General features: G+C 46.3%; 1 protein-coding gene across 1 annotated transcript in view; it reads right to left on the bottom strand.

The window, feature by feature from the left end:
* LOC139416227 (serine/threonine-protein kinase WNK2-like) overlaps positions 1-19,004 on the bottom strand; it is a 143,097-nt gene continuing 124,093 nt past the window's right edge. The window contains exons 16-30 of the mRNA XM_071164643.1: positions 18,634-18,796; positions 18,419-18,535; positions 11,370-11,540; positions 9,254-9,305; positions 8,559-8,657; positions 7,441-8,243; positions 7,027-7,078; positions 6,830-6,894; positions 5,966-6,597; positions 5,479-5,702; positions 4,997-5,212; positions 4,180-4,278; positions 2,715-2,759; positions 1,765-2,063; positions 1-1,607 (exon numbers count right to left, since the gene is read on the bottom strand). Coding sequence (XP_071020744.1) covers positions 1,284-1,607; positions 1,765-2,063; positions 2,715-2,759; positions 4,180-4,278; positions 4,997-5,212; positions 5,479-5,702; positions 5,966-6,597; positions 6,830-6,894; positions 7,027-7,078; positions 7,441-8,243; positions 8,559-8,657; positions 9,254-9,305; positions 11,370-11,540; positions 18,419-18,535; positions 18,634-18,796 — 3,361 coding nt within the window. The 3' untranslated portion in view covers positions 1-1,283. The remainder of the gene's footprint in view (positions 1,608-1,764; positions 2,064-2,714; positions 2,760-4,179; positions 4,279-4,996; positions 5,213-5,478; positions 5,703-5,965; positions 6,598-6,829; positions 6,895-7,026; positions 7,079-7,440; positions 8,244-8,558; positions 8,658-9,253; positions 9,306-11,369; positions 11,541-18,418; positions 18,536-18,633; positions 18,797-19,004) is intronic.

The following is a 19,004-nucleotide window of genomic DNA, read 5'->3' as shown; positions in this document are numbered from 1 at the left end:
AAACACTATGTTTAGGACTTTCACCATTAAAGACCATTTGAGACCATGACATTGAAACCATTAGAACTGCTGTAGCCTAATGGTTTGCTTGTTCAACAGGAATGACCTAACTAATCATAAACGTTTTTTTAACGGAATAAACCACACACAGAGGGGCTGTTTCCTGGACACAGATTAAGAGAAGGACAAACAATTACTTTAATGGAGGACTTTGCTTGAATTGTGAGGATTTCCATACAATTTATTTTCATCATGAGCAAAAGCTATTGGTTTTCTACAAAAAGTTACAAAGAAAATGTTGTGATCCATTTAATAAAAGACAAGAGACCAGCAAAATTGATTAAAGGGTGTGGCAGTAGCAGAAACAGTGGCATCTAGTGGGAAAAACTTTCACACTAAATCGATGGTAAATGGGGCAGCAGGTAACCTAGTGGTTATAGCGTTGGGCCAGTAACCGAAAGGATCCCCGAGCTGACAAGGTAAAAATCTGTCGGTCTGAACAAGGCAGTTAACCCACTGTTCCCCAGTAGGCCGTCAATGTAAATACGATTTTGTTCTTAACTGACTTGCCTCGTTAAGTAAAGGTTAAATGTAAAAAAAAAGCAATATAAAATTCAAATAATGCAAGAGACTTCAAAAGGCAAATTTCTGTGAAAAGGGGAAAAAGCTGTCACCAGATTCACATGGGTCCGTGGGTGGCTTTTTATAATTTTATTGTATACCACGTCTTACTAATTGTCATGAAGAATTATGGTCCAAATCGGATGTTAGGTACTATTTTTATTCAGGATTATATGAATCATATACATTTAAAATGGCACATTTTTGTGCAATTAGCTTAATTTCTCAGGGATCAAATTATATCTCAAAAAACATTTTCAGGAATGCTAATATCAGGTTTCTAACTACAGAAAATATTTCAGCACAATCAGATGGTGGGTGTCGAAATCATCTTTCTTGTGCTTTGAGGTGGAATGACCCATAAGCCATTTGTTGGAGCATTTAATTGTGTGGGCCCTACTTTACTCTATTTTTCAGCCCATCACTCTATTAAAAGTTTTTAAGAGTTTGATTTCGTTACAATTGTAACCCTGGAGTGAGAACCAGGGGGGACAGAGTGGAGTTAGGATAGCAACACAGGATTAGTTAAAACGTGTTAGTCAGGCAGTCCTGATGTGAGTGTGCTGGGATAGAGGGGAACATCTGGGGGCAGTCTGTTGAGCATCAGGGGCGATGGGGTAAGATAGGGGTTTAGTGGGTGCAGGGAGGTGCTAGTTGTCACTTTAGGTAGTCCTGGTGTTGGGGACGTTCTCAGGGCTGTGCAGGGTCAGGGGGTAGGCCTGCACCCCTGGGTTGGCCATGGTGGGGTAGGGCATCCCTCCCGCTGCCCCCATCATCCCCACAGGGCTGGGCATACCAGACCACTGCTGGGGGTATATGGGGCTGGGCACCACCCCTCCGTAGGGGCCTGCTGGTACCATGTACCCGGGCTGGAGCATGGCAGAGGGGTTGGAGCTCAGGGCAGTGGGCATGGCTGGGCCTAAAGCAGCTGTCAGCGGGCACGACAAAGGCAGCTGGAACTTATTTGGAGGGATGGGACATCTCACCTGGAAGAACCAGAGGGGATGTTTAACATTACACGGACTTCTGTCAACTGATTTTCACATGATCAGGTAAAGAGAGCGAGAAGGGATGCAACTCCCAAAAGTGTTTCAGACTGGTGATAGTCTTTAGACTTTTGATGTGTTTCTCTGTGCCAGTTACCTCCTGCGTGGCTCCTCCCAGGGGCGCGGCTAGACCCTCCAGTTCCTGCATGCGTCTCTGCTGTTTTATCTGGTTCAGAGAGGGCCGCGGCTGTGTGGCCGCCAGCGTCTCCTTCGTCCAATCATCTACCAGCTTGTGCAGGTCGTCCGTGAAAGTACCTGGTTTCTTGTTGTTGCTGTTGTTTGTCTGGGCCTGAGCTAGCACCGACATTGGTTGAGGAGATGGCAAAGGATTGGGGACAGCTGCTGGCTGTTGCTGATTGGATGCCGTCTGAGTCGCACTGGCGCCGTGAGAAGACCCTAGAACACAGAAAGATGTGTAAACTCTGCCCAGTTAGACCCTTCCGATGGAATCGATTGGCTGCGGTTAGGCCTTTCACAGTTATCTATGGCATTTCAACCACCATCAGCCTCTATAGAGCCTGCATATTTATTCAAATATAAAACAGGTCAACTAAAAGTGGACCTTAAAATGTCACTTTGAGTGGTAATTGTTTTGTGGAGAAAGATCAGCTGACAAAAATGTGTATTTGACATGTGATCTCATTCAACTGGTCAGCAAATGTGTAGGTTCTCAAACCTAGCAGCCAAAGGATTACAGCATGGTTGAATCACAACAACCCACCCAACCAACCCCCTTCCACCACCACAGTAAGACAAACAGAAACCATTAATGCTAATACAAACAACCACACGTCACATTATTCAGCACTCAGACATTTAGGACAAACACCGCCATGCACTAACAAAAAAACCTAATAAAATAAATTCATGAAGGTGACACTCCTCGTGCAACAGAGCCCAAACAACACCTTTCCAACAACACCTGGCATGTTTTTTTCAGACTGCCAAACTCAACACGTGATTATTAACCAAGGCTGCTCATGCCAAAAGAGAGAAAAAGAGAGAGCGAAGTAGACAGAGAAAGAAGAAAGTAAATGAGATAGTTACTACTACTGTGCTCTTTGCCTAGACATAGTCGTTTCAGTGTGGACCCTATAAGAAGGTAAAACAGCACAGAGACAGAAACAGTTAGGCCGGGACACACTGCAGGTCTGTGGACAAGCTGCTGAAAAGCCACACACAGCTATCAAATCAGTTAGGGAGAGAGACGAGGAAAAAAGGAGAGGAGGAGAAGGGGGTTTAAAATCAGTGAGAAGTCATGGGAGTGGGGGAAAGACTATTTTAAATTGTGCTGTCACTCCAAAAGAAAAGAAAATGTATGAGGCCTAGAAAACAAAGAGAAGCCTAGGCCCTGGGTATGCTGGTCCACAGTCCAGTACAGGGGGTTTGGTGAAGACCACAGTAAGGTGGGGCATGTCAACACTGTCTTAGGTCACTCAGACCTTCCTATTATATGGTCCTAGTAACCCTGTCATGTCCTATTTTCATGTCTAGAACGTTCCTTTAAAAACGTACTTGGAATAAGTCATTGTTTCAGTAATACTGTCAATATTTCAGGCTCCTTTTACTTCAGTTTGTACATGGTATGTTAAATGTTACAATGGATGGCAATGTTGAAAGTAAAACTATACTGTTTGCATATAATCATTTTAAATGAGTAGACACACAAATTAGTGAATGATCCATGCTGTAAGTAGTAGAGTAACGAGATCCCTGAAGCTCATTTCTAAACATAGAACAGTTCAACTACCAGTAAGTACAAGAATACCTGTGAAACATAATAAAGGAACCCCAAAAATCTGAACCGAAGAGCACAGAGATACTATAGCCTGAGCACATCAGAGTCAGCGCATATCAAGACATGCAGGAGAAGGAGTAGACAGAAGTAGATCGTATTGATGATACGGCCTTTTTGCAGGAGCCAGTCTCCAACAGTGCCCTGCCCCCCCGCCTGTCTGCACCATGCACGTCCTCCCAGTCCAAACATGAGAGACTGAGAAAGAGGCACCTCCTCTACCACAGCAAGCCTCTATGGAACCTGGCGGGGCTATCAGGGGAGAGCTGGCTTTAGTCTTGGTATACAGAGGGGTTGTAGACTTGAGCTGAAGCGCCTCACAATTAAGGAAGTGAGTAAATTAAAACACACATAGGATACAAAAGCTTTGGTGGACAAACACACTCGCTCAGGTTTCGGGTCTAGCATAGCCAATCTTTGGAGAAGACGAGCTTTATGACATACACTATGCTTTTGGAGTCTGTTTAAAGCCGGAAGCAGTGCACAAAGCGTTAGCATGGAGGGATGTCTAAACCCAGAATAACTTAGGGCTGAGGGGGAGAAAGCTACGAGGACATACAAAATAGCTGACATATGCTTGTGTTGGGGGACACGGAGGGGGAGGAGGGGAGGATCCACTATCTAAAACACAAAAAAAACAGTCTGGTCGATAGAAGTGAAATAAAGAGAAGAGAGGGATGAGATGAGTGAGAAAAGTAGAAAATAACAAATACAAACAGATGGACAGAGACACGGGTCCACTGAGGAATCTAGCACGTGGTTTGCTACTAGATTTATAGGCCACTCTCTCTGACGTTTGGTGGTATACCGTCCAGCCTGTAAAAATTAATATAAGAGGGAAGAAGAGAAGAAACAAAGAGAGAAATACTTCTGTAAAAGTGCACAGAGACTTGGGATGAGAACCCCCCCACCATTAACAGACGCAGCACCAGTATAGGGTACAGTCACATGGGCTAAACCAGCACCAGGAGACAGCCCTCACATTCACTAAATGGACAAGTTATCACTATGCACTGGTCTAAGATCAGGTTACTTTCCCGAATTCATCCTGACCTTCACCATGAGGACTGTAAACTGATCTGTGACCAGTGCTTGAAGACAGCTTCCATTGACACCTCAGAAGTCATGCAGTATTGTGGCGGTATTTTGGAAGAAAAATGTGTGATGAGGGGCACCCCCTTTTATACGTTTGCCTAAAAACATTAGCTTTCGATAGACTGACAATCATTACTTTTTTTTCCAATGTGGCAGTTTCCACATCCCCTTATGAGACTAATGAGACCTCCGGTTTAGACACAACTTTGAATATTAGAGAGTTTAGAATTCTACAGCAGATTAAGCTGAGTTGTTGGTTGTTCCTCAGTACAAATGGGTGTTTGAGTAAGTGACACGTGTTTGGGTGTATTTGCATTTGGTATATTGCGTGAATCCTATGTGTGTGTTTGAAGCTTACTAAGCACCAAATGTGTGCGGTACTCCTCACTGTGGACGTGTACTGTGTGTACTTGTCCTGCATGCATGTGCGTGCAGGTACCTTGCCCTGGGCCTACGTGTGTGGCCATGCCTCCACCGTAGATGTTGTCAGAAGAGAACGAGCCCCCGAGAGAGCAGGGCTGCTGGGTCTGGACAGGCTCTGGGGTCTTGCCGGGCCGAGTGCCACTGGTACTGCTGCTGCCACTGGAGCGGGCCGAGCCGTCAGACACAATGGAGCTCTTAGCTGGAGAGCCAGACGAGCTCGGTGCGCTCTCACCTTCAGAGAGAAATACTGGATAAGCCACAGAAGCAGCTTTAGGGTGAATTGGTGATTCATTTCTTGTTATTACCACATTTCCAATCCTCCCAATCTTCCTCACTCAGTTCCCCTTTCTCAGGACAGCTCACAAACCCCTTTCTCTCTTCAATTCCCTCCCTCTCTCACAGAGACATGTCACTCTTTTCTTCCTCACCCCACCTTTCACTCTATCCACCACACACCCCTCTACCCTCTTCTCACCACTCTGACACATTTCCCCTCACCGGTGGTGGTGATGGTATTCAGGTTGTTTTTCAGCTGCTGCACCATGGGGTTGAGCAGCTTGCCTGCCTTCAGCTTGTGTTTGCTGACCTTGCGTCTGCGGCCACTAGGGGGAGCAGCGTGCAACAGGCCTACACCAGGCGGCAGGGCTTTCCCCAGCTCTTTATACAGACGCTCTATCTCACTCCTCTGGAACGCCTGCAGCTCAGAGATCTCCTTCATGTGTCTGAGGAGAAAAAAGAGAGAGATTGAGAAAGGGAAAATCTGCATACTACAATGTATTCCATTTCTCTCTTTAACCGGGACAGGAACTGTCATTTATATTGTCTCGTACAATTTTAAAAGTTCACTAACTAGCAGTGTTTAATGGGATACACACCTATCCAGGGCTATGAAGGTTACAATGGTTAATAGTTTGCTATATATCAATGGGTTGACTTAGTCATACACACACACAAAGGGTCTATGAATGCATATGTGTGTACATACTTCTCCCTCAGCCTCTGCAGCTCCTTCCTCATGTCCGCATCCTCAAACTCAGAGTCGTTGTCACTGCTGACGTATGATACATGGCCGGGTCCAGGCGGCAGGACGGTGTGACCATTCGCTACCACGGATTGCCGGCTCGGCGAATCAGAACTCTGCACACTGCTGCGGCCAGTGCGGCGCAGGAAGGCCACCGCCCTCTTCATGAGGTCACTTCTGCTGTGTTCCGGGAGGGCATGAGCCGGAGGCTTGTGGTGGGCAAGGTGAGGGGCTAAACTGCTGGTGTCCTCCTCCCCCGAGTCAGAGTCGAAGTGAAAGGAGTGGTTGGTGGCAGCGTCAGCAGTGTGGGCACGTGGGAGCAGGCTGGGGGTGGCGTTGGGGCTAGAGGCGGTGGTGTCCTGGTACAAGTCTGGGGGGGCTGAGTAGCGGTTACTACAGGGGGGTTTGGGGGCGTTTTCCGCACCCTCTTCAGCGGTCATCACTGAGAACCTACCCACGACCATACACCCCTGGTCTCGTGGGCTGCCCCCCTCGGCTGCGGCGCGAGAGCCCCCCGAACCACTAGAGGGAGCCAGGGTACTGCGACTTCTGCCCTTCTCTAAACGACGGATGACGTCCGGAGGAGTGGGGATGATCTGGAGAAGGACATAGTGATCAAATAGAATCTGAATAAACTATAAAAAAATTAAAAAACTAGGGAGTAAACTGAATAATTCTCAATTAACTGATTTAATAGATCTAAATCTTGAGGACAAACAGTTACATAAAACGTGTTCACTTTAATCAAAGTCAAATGTAGAATGAAGAGAGTTCGTATTCAGAATGTTTGTGTTTGTTTAAGTGAGAGGGATTAAAGTAGATGGTTACCTGAAAGCGGCTCTTGGAGACATAGGAACTGGAACTGCCCACAAAGTCTCTCCTGTTCAACAATCCTTAACAAAATACAATTCAAAGTCAACATTTAAAAAGTAGGAATCACTTTGGGGGTTTATCCTAAATAGTACAAATGAATACTACACAATACATAATATAGCATATAAAATTGTGTTTGTGATGTAATTTACCTGCAGAGTCACTCAGTGTACCCAAACTATCAGTACGCTCAGGAATCTGAGGCTGAAAATGAGAAATAAATATTGAATGAAAAAAACTTGGGAATCAGTCTAGCCATTATCCTTCTATGATGCCTGCTTTGTCTAAACATATCGGCGCCCACACACACACACACCACTCAACCCACATCAGAGATCAAACTGCCAGGGGTGCAGAGTATAATGGACTATCTGGCCAGCAGCCCTGAGCTGTACTTCCTCTGCTAAATGCAGTATCAGTCACACTAAAGGCCAGTGATTACATTCAATGGCTGAATCAATATTACACCAAGGATTCACACAAACACACACCCCTCCATCAGATAAAACGCTGCTGCTGCCCCAATCCGAATATCTGGCGGACACAGACACACAGTGCATCTTTACCAGCACCTCTCTCTTCCTGGAGAGCCCCCCCCCGGAGGTGGTCTGGCAGTCAGAGACAGGGGGAGAGCTGATCCCCTCTGTGTTGGAGCCCTGGAGGTCGGAGGCGGTGCTGGAGGGAGCAGATTGGGCATACTCCTGGTACAGCAGGTTCCTCAGCTTCTCATCCAGAGTCTTGATGGTACGGTCCACAAACTCCACCCTGGGCGGGCCCTCTCCATCAGACTCCCCCAGGCCGCAACCACCTCCACTCCCAGACCCCCCAGGTCCATCCTGCTGCTGGGACGCCTGGTGGGCGGGACTCTGGGGCTGTGATGGTGTTCTGGCTCCACCTCCTCCACCCACCATGCTTGGCATGGCATAGGGCTGCTGCAGGACCACTGGCTGGTGGGAGTCCAGGGGAGGGGGCGGGTCTCCTGACAGGCTGGCCTCCTGATTGGGTAGACATGAGGAAGTGCCACTCACCCCTTTATGTCCCGCCCCATTCACATCCAGGGACACAGGTGGGACGATGGGGCAGCATGGGATGTCTGTTACCATGGAGATGCAGGGTTCGCTGCCTGAAAGAGAGTCGTGGCGGCCCATGGCAGCAGTCGTAGCACTGGTGCTGGAGGGTTTGGTTCTAGAGGACTGGGGCTGCTGAACTCTGGCCTTGCCTACGTTGGTGTCCTGAGACTGGGCAGAGCTTTGAGGTGCAGAGGGGCCTGGAGTAGGGGGTGTGGTGGTCAGGGCAAGAACAGGAGTTGGGGCAGACACTGGCGGAGTAGTACTGCAACTGGACCTAGACAATGATGTGACAGGAGCCTCTGTAGGGGAGAGGTGAGAAGAGAAGGAGTTAAAGACTGGAGTCAAGGAGATATATGTCCTGTTTGTGTGTTGCATCATCACTTGTCTTCCCCAATCAGAGCTCTGTCAGTTGGAGTGCAAAGCCTACCTTTCACCACAGCCACTGCAGCGCTTGCATTACATAACTGACCCTTATGCACACATACAACACACACATTAGCTCAGACACCAACATACACTAATACACAGCTTTATTCACCCACTCTGCTGTGTGCGTGTGTGTACGTACGTTTAATTGTGTGTACGTGTGTGTATGGATGGGTGTGTGTGTGCACCCTTGGTTGTAGAGGTGTCTGATGAAGTCCTCTCTCTGTCTGGCGTGGGCGTCTCGGCCACGGGGCAGATGATGAACCAGCGCTTCCCAGTGTGGAGGACTGCCAAGGACACAGACAAAGAAACACGCTCATAGATACAGATCTAGTAGCAACAGTAAGATAGCTCTATAGAGAAAGACAGACATGTACTCAAATGCAGATGATCTACAGATAGTTTATATGAACTTGTGAGCATCTCTATCAAATTATGTTTAGAGGAAGAGAATGGGGGATAGAGATTGATTGGGGGAGACGCAAAGATAGGACTGAGGGACGATAGGACAGAGATGTAAAAGGAAAGAGCGATTGAGAGCTAGAGAGAGATATAACCCAGTCATCCTCTAATCCTCCTCTCCATCACTCCTGACCACAATAACCTCCCAGAGCATACAAATCTACTGAGGCAGGAAATTTGCTGTGTCTGAGGTTCACCAGAGTCACAGAGAGGCTGTAATGTACTATGTAATGTATCTGGCGTGGGTTGGAGAGAAGATTGTATATTAGGGGTCCTGCAAGACCATTTGTTCCAACTTATCTGTTACATGCATCATTAAAACTAATTTGAAGACCATGATTAGTTAATATTCTGTATCGATGTTACAGCTGGGCTAGAGCAAAAGCCTTCACCTTCACACCAGGAGGTAGCGAAGCCCTACCGTTCTGCTGGTACACAAGTTGTGGTGAATTAGGTGTAGCCGTCTTTGTACCCTAAAAAGGGAGAGAATTGTTAGAAATGGATGGCACTCGAGTATAACTTGGAGACAATGAAGCTTGAAAGGGTTCTCTCAACAATGTCACTGTGTTGGCCCCGGCTGACAAATTAGATTAGCCAAAAGTGTCCCATCAGCAACGACGTTTCTATCTTGGCAGTGGCTGTCCTGCTCACTAGAGGTCGACCGATTAATCGGAATGGCCGATTAATTAGGGCCGATTTCAAGTTTTCATAACAATCGGAAATCGGTATTTTTGGACACCGATTTGGCCGATAAAAAAAACCATTTTTTTTATTTGTATTTTTTACACCTTTATTTAATCTTTATTTAACTTGGCAAGTCAGTTAAGAACTCATTCTTATTTTTAATGACGGCCTAGGAACAGTGGGTTAACTGCCTCGTTCAGGGGCAGAACGACAGATTTTCACCTTGTCAGCTCGGGGGATATAATCTTGCAACCTTACAGTTAACTGGTCCAACGCTATAACCATCTGCCTCTCGTTGCACTCCACAAGGAGACTTTATTTAATTTATTTATCCGTTATTTTATTTATTTATCCGTTATTTTACCAGGTAAGTTGACTGAGAACACGTTCTCATTTGCAGCAACGACCTGGGGAATAGTTACAGGTGAGAGGAGGGGGTTGAATGAGCCAATTGTAAACTGGGGATTATTAGGTGACCGTGATGGTTTGAGGGCCAGATTGGGAATTTAGCCAGGACACCGGGGTTAACACCCCTACTCTTACAATTATGTGCCTTGGGATCTTTAATGACCTCAGAGAGTCAGGACACCCATTTAACGTCCCATCTGAAAGACGGCACCCTACACAGGGCAGTGTCCCCAATCACTGCCCTGGGACATTGGGATATTTTTTAGACCAGAGGAAAGAGGGCCTCCTACTGGCCCTCCAACACCACTTCCAGCAGCATCTGGTCTCCCATCCAGGAACTGACCAGGACCAACCCTGCTTAGCTTCAGAAGCAAGCCAGCAGTGGTATGCAGGGTGGTATGCTGCTGGCAGACTGCCTTTTACGCGAATGCAGTAAGCCAAGGTAAGTTGCTAGCTAGCATTAAACTTATCTTATAAAAAACAATCAATCAATCAATCAATCATAATCACTAGTTAATAATACATAATCTGACTGAGCATACAAGCATACAAGTATCTGACTGAGCGGTGGTAGGCAGCAGCAGGCTTGTGCGTTTTGCCAGCAGCTCTTCGTTGTGCATCAAGCATTGCGCTGTTTATGACTTCAAGCCTGTCAACTCCTGAGATCAGGCTGGTGTAACCGATGTGAAATGGCTAGCTAGTTAGCGGGGTGCGCGCTAATAGCGTTTCAAACATCACTTGCTCTGAGACTTGGAGTGGTTGTTCCCCTTGCTCTGCATGGGTAACGCTGCTTCGAGGGTGGCTGTTGTCGTTGTGTTCCTGGTTGAAGCAAGGAGAGGGACGGAAGCTATACTGTTACACTGGCAATACTAAAGTGCCTATAAGAACATCCAATTGTCAAAGGTTAATGAAATACAAATGGTATAGAGGGAAATGGTCCTATAATAACTACAATCTAAAACTTCTTAACTGGGAATATTGAAGACTCATGTTAAAAGGAACCACCAGCTTTCATATGATCCCATGTTCTGAGCAAGGAACTTAAACGTTAGCTTTCTTACATGGCACATATTATATTTCACTTTTACGTTCTTCTCCAACACTTTGTTTTTGCATTATTTAAACCAAATTTAACATGTTTCATTTATTTGAGGCTAAATTGATTTTTTTTAATGTATTATATTAAGTTAAAATAAGTGTTCATTCAGTATTGTTGTAATTGTCATTATTACAAATAAATAACAAAAAAACAAAAAAACGGCTGATTAACCGGTATCGGCTTTTTTTGGTCCTCCAATAATCGGAACCGGTGTTGAAAAATCATAATCGGTCGACCTCTACTGCTCACTAAGTAATCTTGAGTGTTGGACAATGCATCTGAGACTGGCCACCTGCACCTCTCCCCGATAACTCTGTTACTTCAAAATCCCTCCATCCCTCCTCACCTCTCCCCCCAGTATGACTGCTCCGTGGCTCTGCTGGGGACTGCCCACGTGGTCAGAAATCCTTTCCCCCTCCGTGTCCTCACTCAGCATGTCCTCAGCCTTGTCCACAATATCCTTTAACTGCTCTATAAACATCTCCTTCTCCAGGAGCAGGATGAAGTCATTCTCCACCTAACAGACAAAAATAGACACCATCCATCAATGTCAAATCCCCTGAAAAATGTATAATAAACAGTCCCGTCTGAACTGTCCTTCGATAAAAATTGTGCTAGGCCTTGGCGCAGCGGTCTAAGGCACTGCATCGCAGTGCTAGAGGCGTCACTACAGACCCTGGTTCATTCCCGAGCTGTATCACAACTGGCCGTGATCGGGAGTCCCATAGGGGTGCGTAAAATCGTCCCAGCGGGTTAGGGAAGGGATTGTCTGGGGGGCTTTACTTGGCTCATTGTGTTCTAGCGACTCCTTGTGGCGGGCCGGGTGCCTGTAGGTTGACCTCGGTTGTCAGGTGAACGCTGGCTTCCGGGGTAAGCGGGCGGGTGTTAAGAAGCGCGGCTTGGCTGATCATGTGTCGGAGGACGCATGACTCGACCTTCGCCTCCCGAGCCTGTTGGGGAGATGCAGCAATGAGACAAGATGGAAATTGGGGAGAAAAAAAGGGGGTAAAATATATAAGAAATCAAATTGGGCTAGGCCTATGTGATGGTGTTTGACACCTGCCTATCCAACGCACGGCCAGAGGCACCAGTTTTGGAGAAATATTTCGATTTTGGGGGAATGAAACAAAAAATTATTTGCAAAAAAATGTGTAATCCACGTACAAAAAAGCATATCGGTCCAAAATTAACAGGGCTGAGGTTTTTAGTGAGAGAGGGGAGTTTTTGCTGCAGTGCAGTGAACAGAGTTTCAGTGCCCTGGAACATCAAAGAGCATCTCCCTCACAGAGCTAGGCATAGAGAGCACACACACGGAATTTTAGAGGCAGGCGGATAAAGGGTAACAGAGGTTTTCTGGGGTGTTTGTTGCTAAGTGTGCATCTGTGTAGGTGTTTAGATTGTGATATATATTCAAGATTTCCAAAGTTAGTGTGGTGGGGGGGGGGTTCCCTTGGTTGTGGAGGTTTTCACAAGTCTTTGGAGGTGTGTGAAGGGAAGAAAAATGTCCCCCACCCCTCCCATTAGTGGCATGGAAACTGCAGCTTGCTTCTGTGCTAGAGTAGGGTCTACCGTCGTGGCCAAAATTTTGAGAATGACACAAATATACATTTTCACAAAGTCTGCTTCCTCAGTTTGTATGATGGCAATTTGCATATACTCTAGAATGTTATGAAGAGTGATCAGATGAATTGCAATGTCCCTATTTGCCATGCAAATGAACTGAATCCCCCAAAACATTTCAACTGCATTTCAGCCCTGCCACAAAAGGACCAGCTGACATCATGTCAGTGATTCTCTCATTAACACAGGTGTGAGTATTGACGTGGACAAGGCTGGAGATCACTCTGTCATGCTGATTGAGTTCGAATAACAGACTGGAAGCTTCAAAAGGAGGGTGCTTGGAATCATTGTTCTTCCTCTGTCAACCATGTTCACCTGCAAGGAAACACGTGCCGTCATCATTGCTTTGCACAAAAAGGGCTTCACAGATTGCACCTAAATCAACCATTTATCGGATCATCAAGAACTTCAAGGAGAGCGGTTAAATTGTTGTGAAGAGGGCTTCAGGGCGCCCAAGAAAGTCCAGCAAGCGCCAGGACCGTCTCCTAAAGTTGATTCAGCTGCGGGATCGGGGCACCACTAGTACAGAGCTTGCTCAGGAATGGCAGCAGGAAGGTGTGAGTGCATCTGCACGCAGTGTGGCGAAGACTTTTTGAGGATGGCCTGGTGTCAAAAAGGGGAGCAAAGAAGCCACTTCTCTCCAGGAAAAACATCAGGGACAGACTGATATTCTGCAAAAGGTACAAGGATTGGAATGCTGAAGACTGGGGTAAAGTCATTTTCTCTGATGAATCCCCTTTCCGATTGTTTGGGGAATCCGGAAAAAAGCTTGTCCGGAGAAGACAAGGTGAGCGCTACCATCAGTTCTGTGTCATGCCAACAGTAAAGCATCCTGAGACCATTCATGTGTGGGGTTACTTCTCAGCCAAGGCAGTGGCAGTGGGCTCACTCACAATTTTGCCTAAGAACAAAATGGAGCCGGAGGAGATGGCCGCTGTTTTACTGTCTCCTAACCAATTGTGCTATTATGTTTTTTTCCCGCGATATTTGTAAATGATTTTCTACATAATGTTTCTGCAACCGTATCTTACGGAAGAAAAGAGCTTCTAGATATAATGACAGCGATCACTCACCTCGGCTTAGACAAATATTTTTTCAACAACAACAGCAGCAAGCAGGACACACGATATTCTCCAAACACCCCACAGGGCAGACATCCCAATTATTCGCAAAAGGAAGCGACGCAGAGGAAGAAGAGTTGGATGCCTTGTCCGGACCCGCAGAAGGCAACCAGGAAAGCTGCAGTTACCGTCAATATTACTCGCCAACGTGCAATCATTGGACAATAAACTAGACGAGGTACGATCACGAATATCCTACCAACGGGACATCAAAAACTGTAATATCCTATGTTTCACGGAATCGTGGCTGAATGACGACATGGATATTCAGCTAGCGGGATACACGCTGCACCGGCAGGATAGAACAGCACACTCCGGTAAGATCAGGGGGGGCGGTCTGTGCAGATTTGTAAACAACAGCTGGTGCATGAAATCTGAGCTAGATTTTGCCCGCCTGGAGTATAGAGAGTTCTCAGCTATACTTGTTGTGGCTGTTTATTTACCACCACAGACAGATGCCGACACTAAGACCGCACTCAGCCAGCTGTATAAGGAAATAAGCAAACAGGAAACCACTCACCCAGAGGCGGCGCTCCTAGTGGCCGGAGACTTTAATGCAGGGAAACTTAAATCAGTTCAACCAAATCTCTATCAACATGTTAAATGTGCAACCAGAGGGAAATAAATTCTAGATCACCTGTACTCCACACACAGAGATGCGTACAGAGCTCTCCCTCGCCCTCGATTTGGTAAATCCGACCACAACTCTATCCTCCTGATTCCTGTTTACAAGCAAAAATTAAAGCATGAAGCACCAGTGACTCAGTCTATCAAAAAATGGTCAGATGACGCAGATGCTAAACTACAGGACTGTTTTGCTATCACAGACTGGAACATGTTCCTGGATTCTTCCGATGACATTGAGGAATACACCACATCAGTCACTGGCTTTATCAATAAGTGCATTGAGGACGTCGTCCTCACAGTGACAGTACATACCCCAACCAGAAGCCATGGAATACAGGCAACATTCGCACTGAGCTAAAGGGTAGAGCTGCCGCTTTCAAGATGCGGGACTCTAACCCGGAAGCTTACAAGAAATCCCGCTATGCCCTGCGACGAACCATCAAACAGGCAAAGCGTCAATACAGGGCTAAGATTGAATTATACCTCACCGGCTCCGGCGCTCGTCAGATGTGGCAGGGCTTGCAAACTATTAGACTACAAAGGGAAGCACAGCCGCGAGCTGCCCAATGACACAAGCCTACCAGAAGAGCTAAATCACTTCTATGCTCGCTTCGAGGCAAGCAACACTGAGGCATGCATGAGAGCATCTAGTGTTCCGGATGACTGTGTGATCACGCCAACGTGAGTAAGTCCTTTAACCTTTTTGGGATAGGGGGCAGCATTTTCACTTTTGGATGAATAGAGTGCCCAGAGTGAACTGCCTCCTACTCTGTCCCAGATGCTAACATATGCATATTATTATTAGTATCGGATAGAAAACACTCTGACGTTTCTAAAACTGTTTGAATGATGTCTGTGAGTATAACAGATCTCATATGGCAGGCGAAAACCTGAGAAAAATCCAACCAGGAAGTGGGATATCTGAGGTTTCAGCGCCCATTGAAGATACAGGGTGATATTAGTTATGTTTCACTTCCCAAGGCTTCCACTAGATGTCAACAGTATTTAGAACCTGTTTTGAGGATTCTACTCTAAAGGAGAGGCTCATAAGGGCTCTTTGAGTGAGTGGTCTGGCAGAGTGCCACAGCCTCGGTCTGGCGCGCTCATGTGAAAGGTTCCACTTCATTGGTACAGACGAAGGAATTGTCCGGTTGGAACATTAATGAAGTTTTATGTTAACATCGTAAAGATTGATTTCATACCTAGGTTGGCATGTTTCTACAGGCTGTAACGGAACTTTTAGAACTTTTCGTCCGACGTGACCTGAAAACGCTTTTGGATTTGTTTACCAAACGCCCTAACAAAAGACGATATTTGCACAAAACCGATGGACATTATTCGAACAAATCAAACATTTATGATGGAACTGGGATTCCTGGGAGTGCATTCTGATGAAGATCATCAAAGGTATGTGAATATTTAAAATGCTATTTCTGAGTAATGTTGACTACCCAATATGGTGGGTATCTTGTTGGCTGCTTTGTTGTCTAAAGGCTGTACTCAGATTATTGCATGGTTTGCTTTCTCCGTAAAGTAAAAAAAAAAAATCTGACACAGCAGTTGCATTAAGGAGAAGTTTATCATGAGTATTTCTGTAAATTGATGTGGCTCTCTGCAAAATCAATGCATGTTTTAGAACTACTGAACGTAACGCGCCAATGTAAACTCAGATTTTTTTATATGAACTTTATCAAACAAAACATACATGTATTGTGTAACATGACGTCCTATGAGTGTCACCTGATAAAATAATCACTAACTTTTGATGATCTTCATCTCTTTCTGCTTTTTGTGACTCCTCACTTTGGCTGAAAAAAATGGCTGTGTTTTTCTGTGGCTTGGTGGTGACCTAACATAATTGTTTGTGGTGCTTTCGCTATAAATGTTTTTTGAAATCAGACACTGTGGCTGGATTAATGAGAATTGTATCTTTAAAATGGTGTAAAATACTTGTATGCTTGAAGAATTTTAATTATGAGATTTTTGTTGTTTTGAATTTGGCGCCCTGCACTTTCACTGGCTGCGGGGGGGTACCCAGTCCTAGACAGGTTAAACAGGTCAACATTCACAAGGCTGCGGGGCCAGATGGATTACCAGGACGTGTGCTCCGGGCAGGTGCTGACCAACTGGCAGGTGTCTTCACTGACATTTTCAACATGTCCCTGATTGAGTCTGTAATACCAACATGCCTCAAGCAGACCACCATAGTCCCTGTGCCCGTGGCACTCACGTCCGTAGCCATGAAGTGCTTTGAAAGGCTGGTCATGGCTCACATCAACACCATTATCCTAGAAACCCTAGACCCACTCCAATTTGCATACCGTCCCAACAGATCCACAGATGATGCAATCTCTATTGCACTCCACACTGCCCTTTCCCACTTGGACAAAAGGAACACCTATGTGAAAATGCTATTCATTGACTACAGCTCAGCATTCAACACTATAGTACCCTCAAAGCTTATCACTAAGCTAAGGAACCTGGGACTAAACACCTCCCCCTGCAACTGGATCCTGGACTTCCTGATAGGCCGCCCCCAGGTGGTGAGGGTAGGTAGCAACACATCTGCCACGCTGATCCTCAACACTGGAGCTCCCCAGGGGTGCGTGCTCAGTCCCCTCCTGTACTCCCTGTTCACCCCCGACTGCATGGCCAGGCACGACTCCAACACCATCATTAAGTTTGCTGACGACACAACAGTGGTAGGCCTGATCCCCGACAACGACGAGACAGCGAGGAGGTCAGAGACCTGGCCGGGTGGTGCCAGAATAACAACCTATCCCTCAACGTAACCAAGACCAAGGAGATGAGTGTGGACTACAGGAAAAGGAGCACCGAGCACGTCCCCATTCTCATCGACGGGGCTGTAGTGGAGCAGGTTGAGAGCTTCAAATTCCTTGGTGTCCACATCAACAACAAACTAGAATGGTCCAAACACACCAAGACAGTTGTGAAGAGGGCACGACAAAGCCTATTCCCCGTCAGGAAACTAAAAATATTTGGCATGGGTTCTGAGATCCTCAAAAGGTTCTACAGCTGCAACATCGAGAGCATTTTGACCGGTTGCATCACTGCCTGGTAGGGCAATTGCTCGGCCTCCGACCGCAAGGCACTTCAGAGGGTAGTGCGTACGGCCCAGTACATCAAAGCAAGCTGCCTGCCATCCAGGACCTCTACACCAGGCGGTGTCAGATGAAGGCCCTGTAAATTGTCAAAGACCTCAGCCAGCCCAGTCATAGACTGTTCTCTCTACTAACGCATGGCAAGCGGTACCGGAGTGCCAAGTCTAGGAGAAAAAGGCTTCAACAGTTTTTACCCCCAAGCCATAAGACTCCTGAACAGGTAACCAAACTATTTGCATTGTGTGCCCTCCCCAACCCCTCTTTTACGCTGCTGCTACTCTCTGTTTATCTTATATGCATAGTCACTTTAACTATACATTCATGTACATACTACCTCAATTGGCCCGACCGACCGCACATTGGCTAACCGGGCTATCTGCATTGTGTCCCACCACCCGCCAACCCCTCTTTTTACGCTACTGCTACTCTCTGTTCATCATATATGCACAGTCACTTTAACCATACCCACATGTACATACTACCTCAATAAGCCTGACTAGGAAACTCCCCAGACCTTAATCCCATTGAGAACTTGTGGTCAATCCTCAAGAGGCGGGTGGACAAACAAAAACCCACAAATTCTGACAAACCCCAAGCATTGATTATGCAAGAATGGGCGGCCATCAGTCAGGATGTGGCCCAGAAGTTCATTGACAGCATGCCAGGGCGGATTGCAGAGGTCTTGAAAAAGAAGGGTCAACACTTTAAATATTGACTCTTCGCATCAACTTCATGTCATTGTCAATAAAAGCATTTGACACTTATGAAATGCTTGTAATTATACTTCAGTATTCCATAGTAACATCTGACAAAAATATCTAAAGAAACTGAAGCAGCAAACTGTGTGAAAATTAATATTTGTGTCATTCTCAAAACTTTTGGCCACGACTGTACTCTAACCATACCATGTAAGTGGCTATCTCCTCAGGTGCGTCTCCATCCAGGTCGAACTTGAAGGTAACCATCTTGTGGTTGTGTGTCTCCAGCTGACACTCCACCATCTTATCCCCTGTATAACACACCTGTCCAGGCAGAAACCAGAGAGGAACAGGTGTCAAGAGACATGGATGTGTGCCGATTGATCTACTAAGACTACTATAAATGGATGTGCGGTACTCACATTGAGCATGCTGAGTTTGGGCTTGTTGATCTTGTCCTGGCGTGAGCGGGTGCGCGTGGAGCGGCGGTGGTGTTTCCGGACCTTCCCCTCGCCCTTCCCTGATCCGTGTGTCCCCTCGTTACCATCGCTCATCTCCTTCCCTGAGGTGGCGTCGGAGTTCACACTGGTTCATGAAAGATGAAAAAAAAGTAAACGAGACATACTATACAGTCCAACTCATTATAAATGCAATGGCTTGAGATAGTCCCGAATGCCTGAACATGGTGAACTGAAATGCACTTGAACAGTGTATGCACTTCTCGGATGCTCAATTATCAGGGTTGGCTGATATTGACAACAGTATGTGCATATCAAAATAAAAGCTTAACAAG

The sequence above is a fragment of the Oncorhynchus clarkii genome, chromosome 9 (genome assembly GCF_045791955.1).
Source record: "Oncorhynchus clarkii lewisi isolate Uvic-CL-2024 chromosome 9, UVic_Ocla_1.0, whole genome shotgun sequence".
NCBI classification, from domain to species: Eukaryota; Metazoa; Chordata; class Actinopteri; order Salmoniformes; family Salmonidae; genus Oncorhynchus; species Oncorhynchus clarkii.
This window is presented reverse-complemented; position numbering and strand designations above follow the sequence as displayed.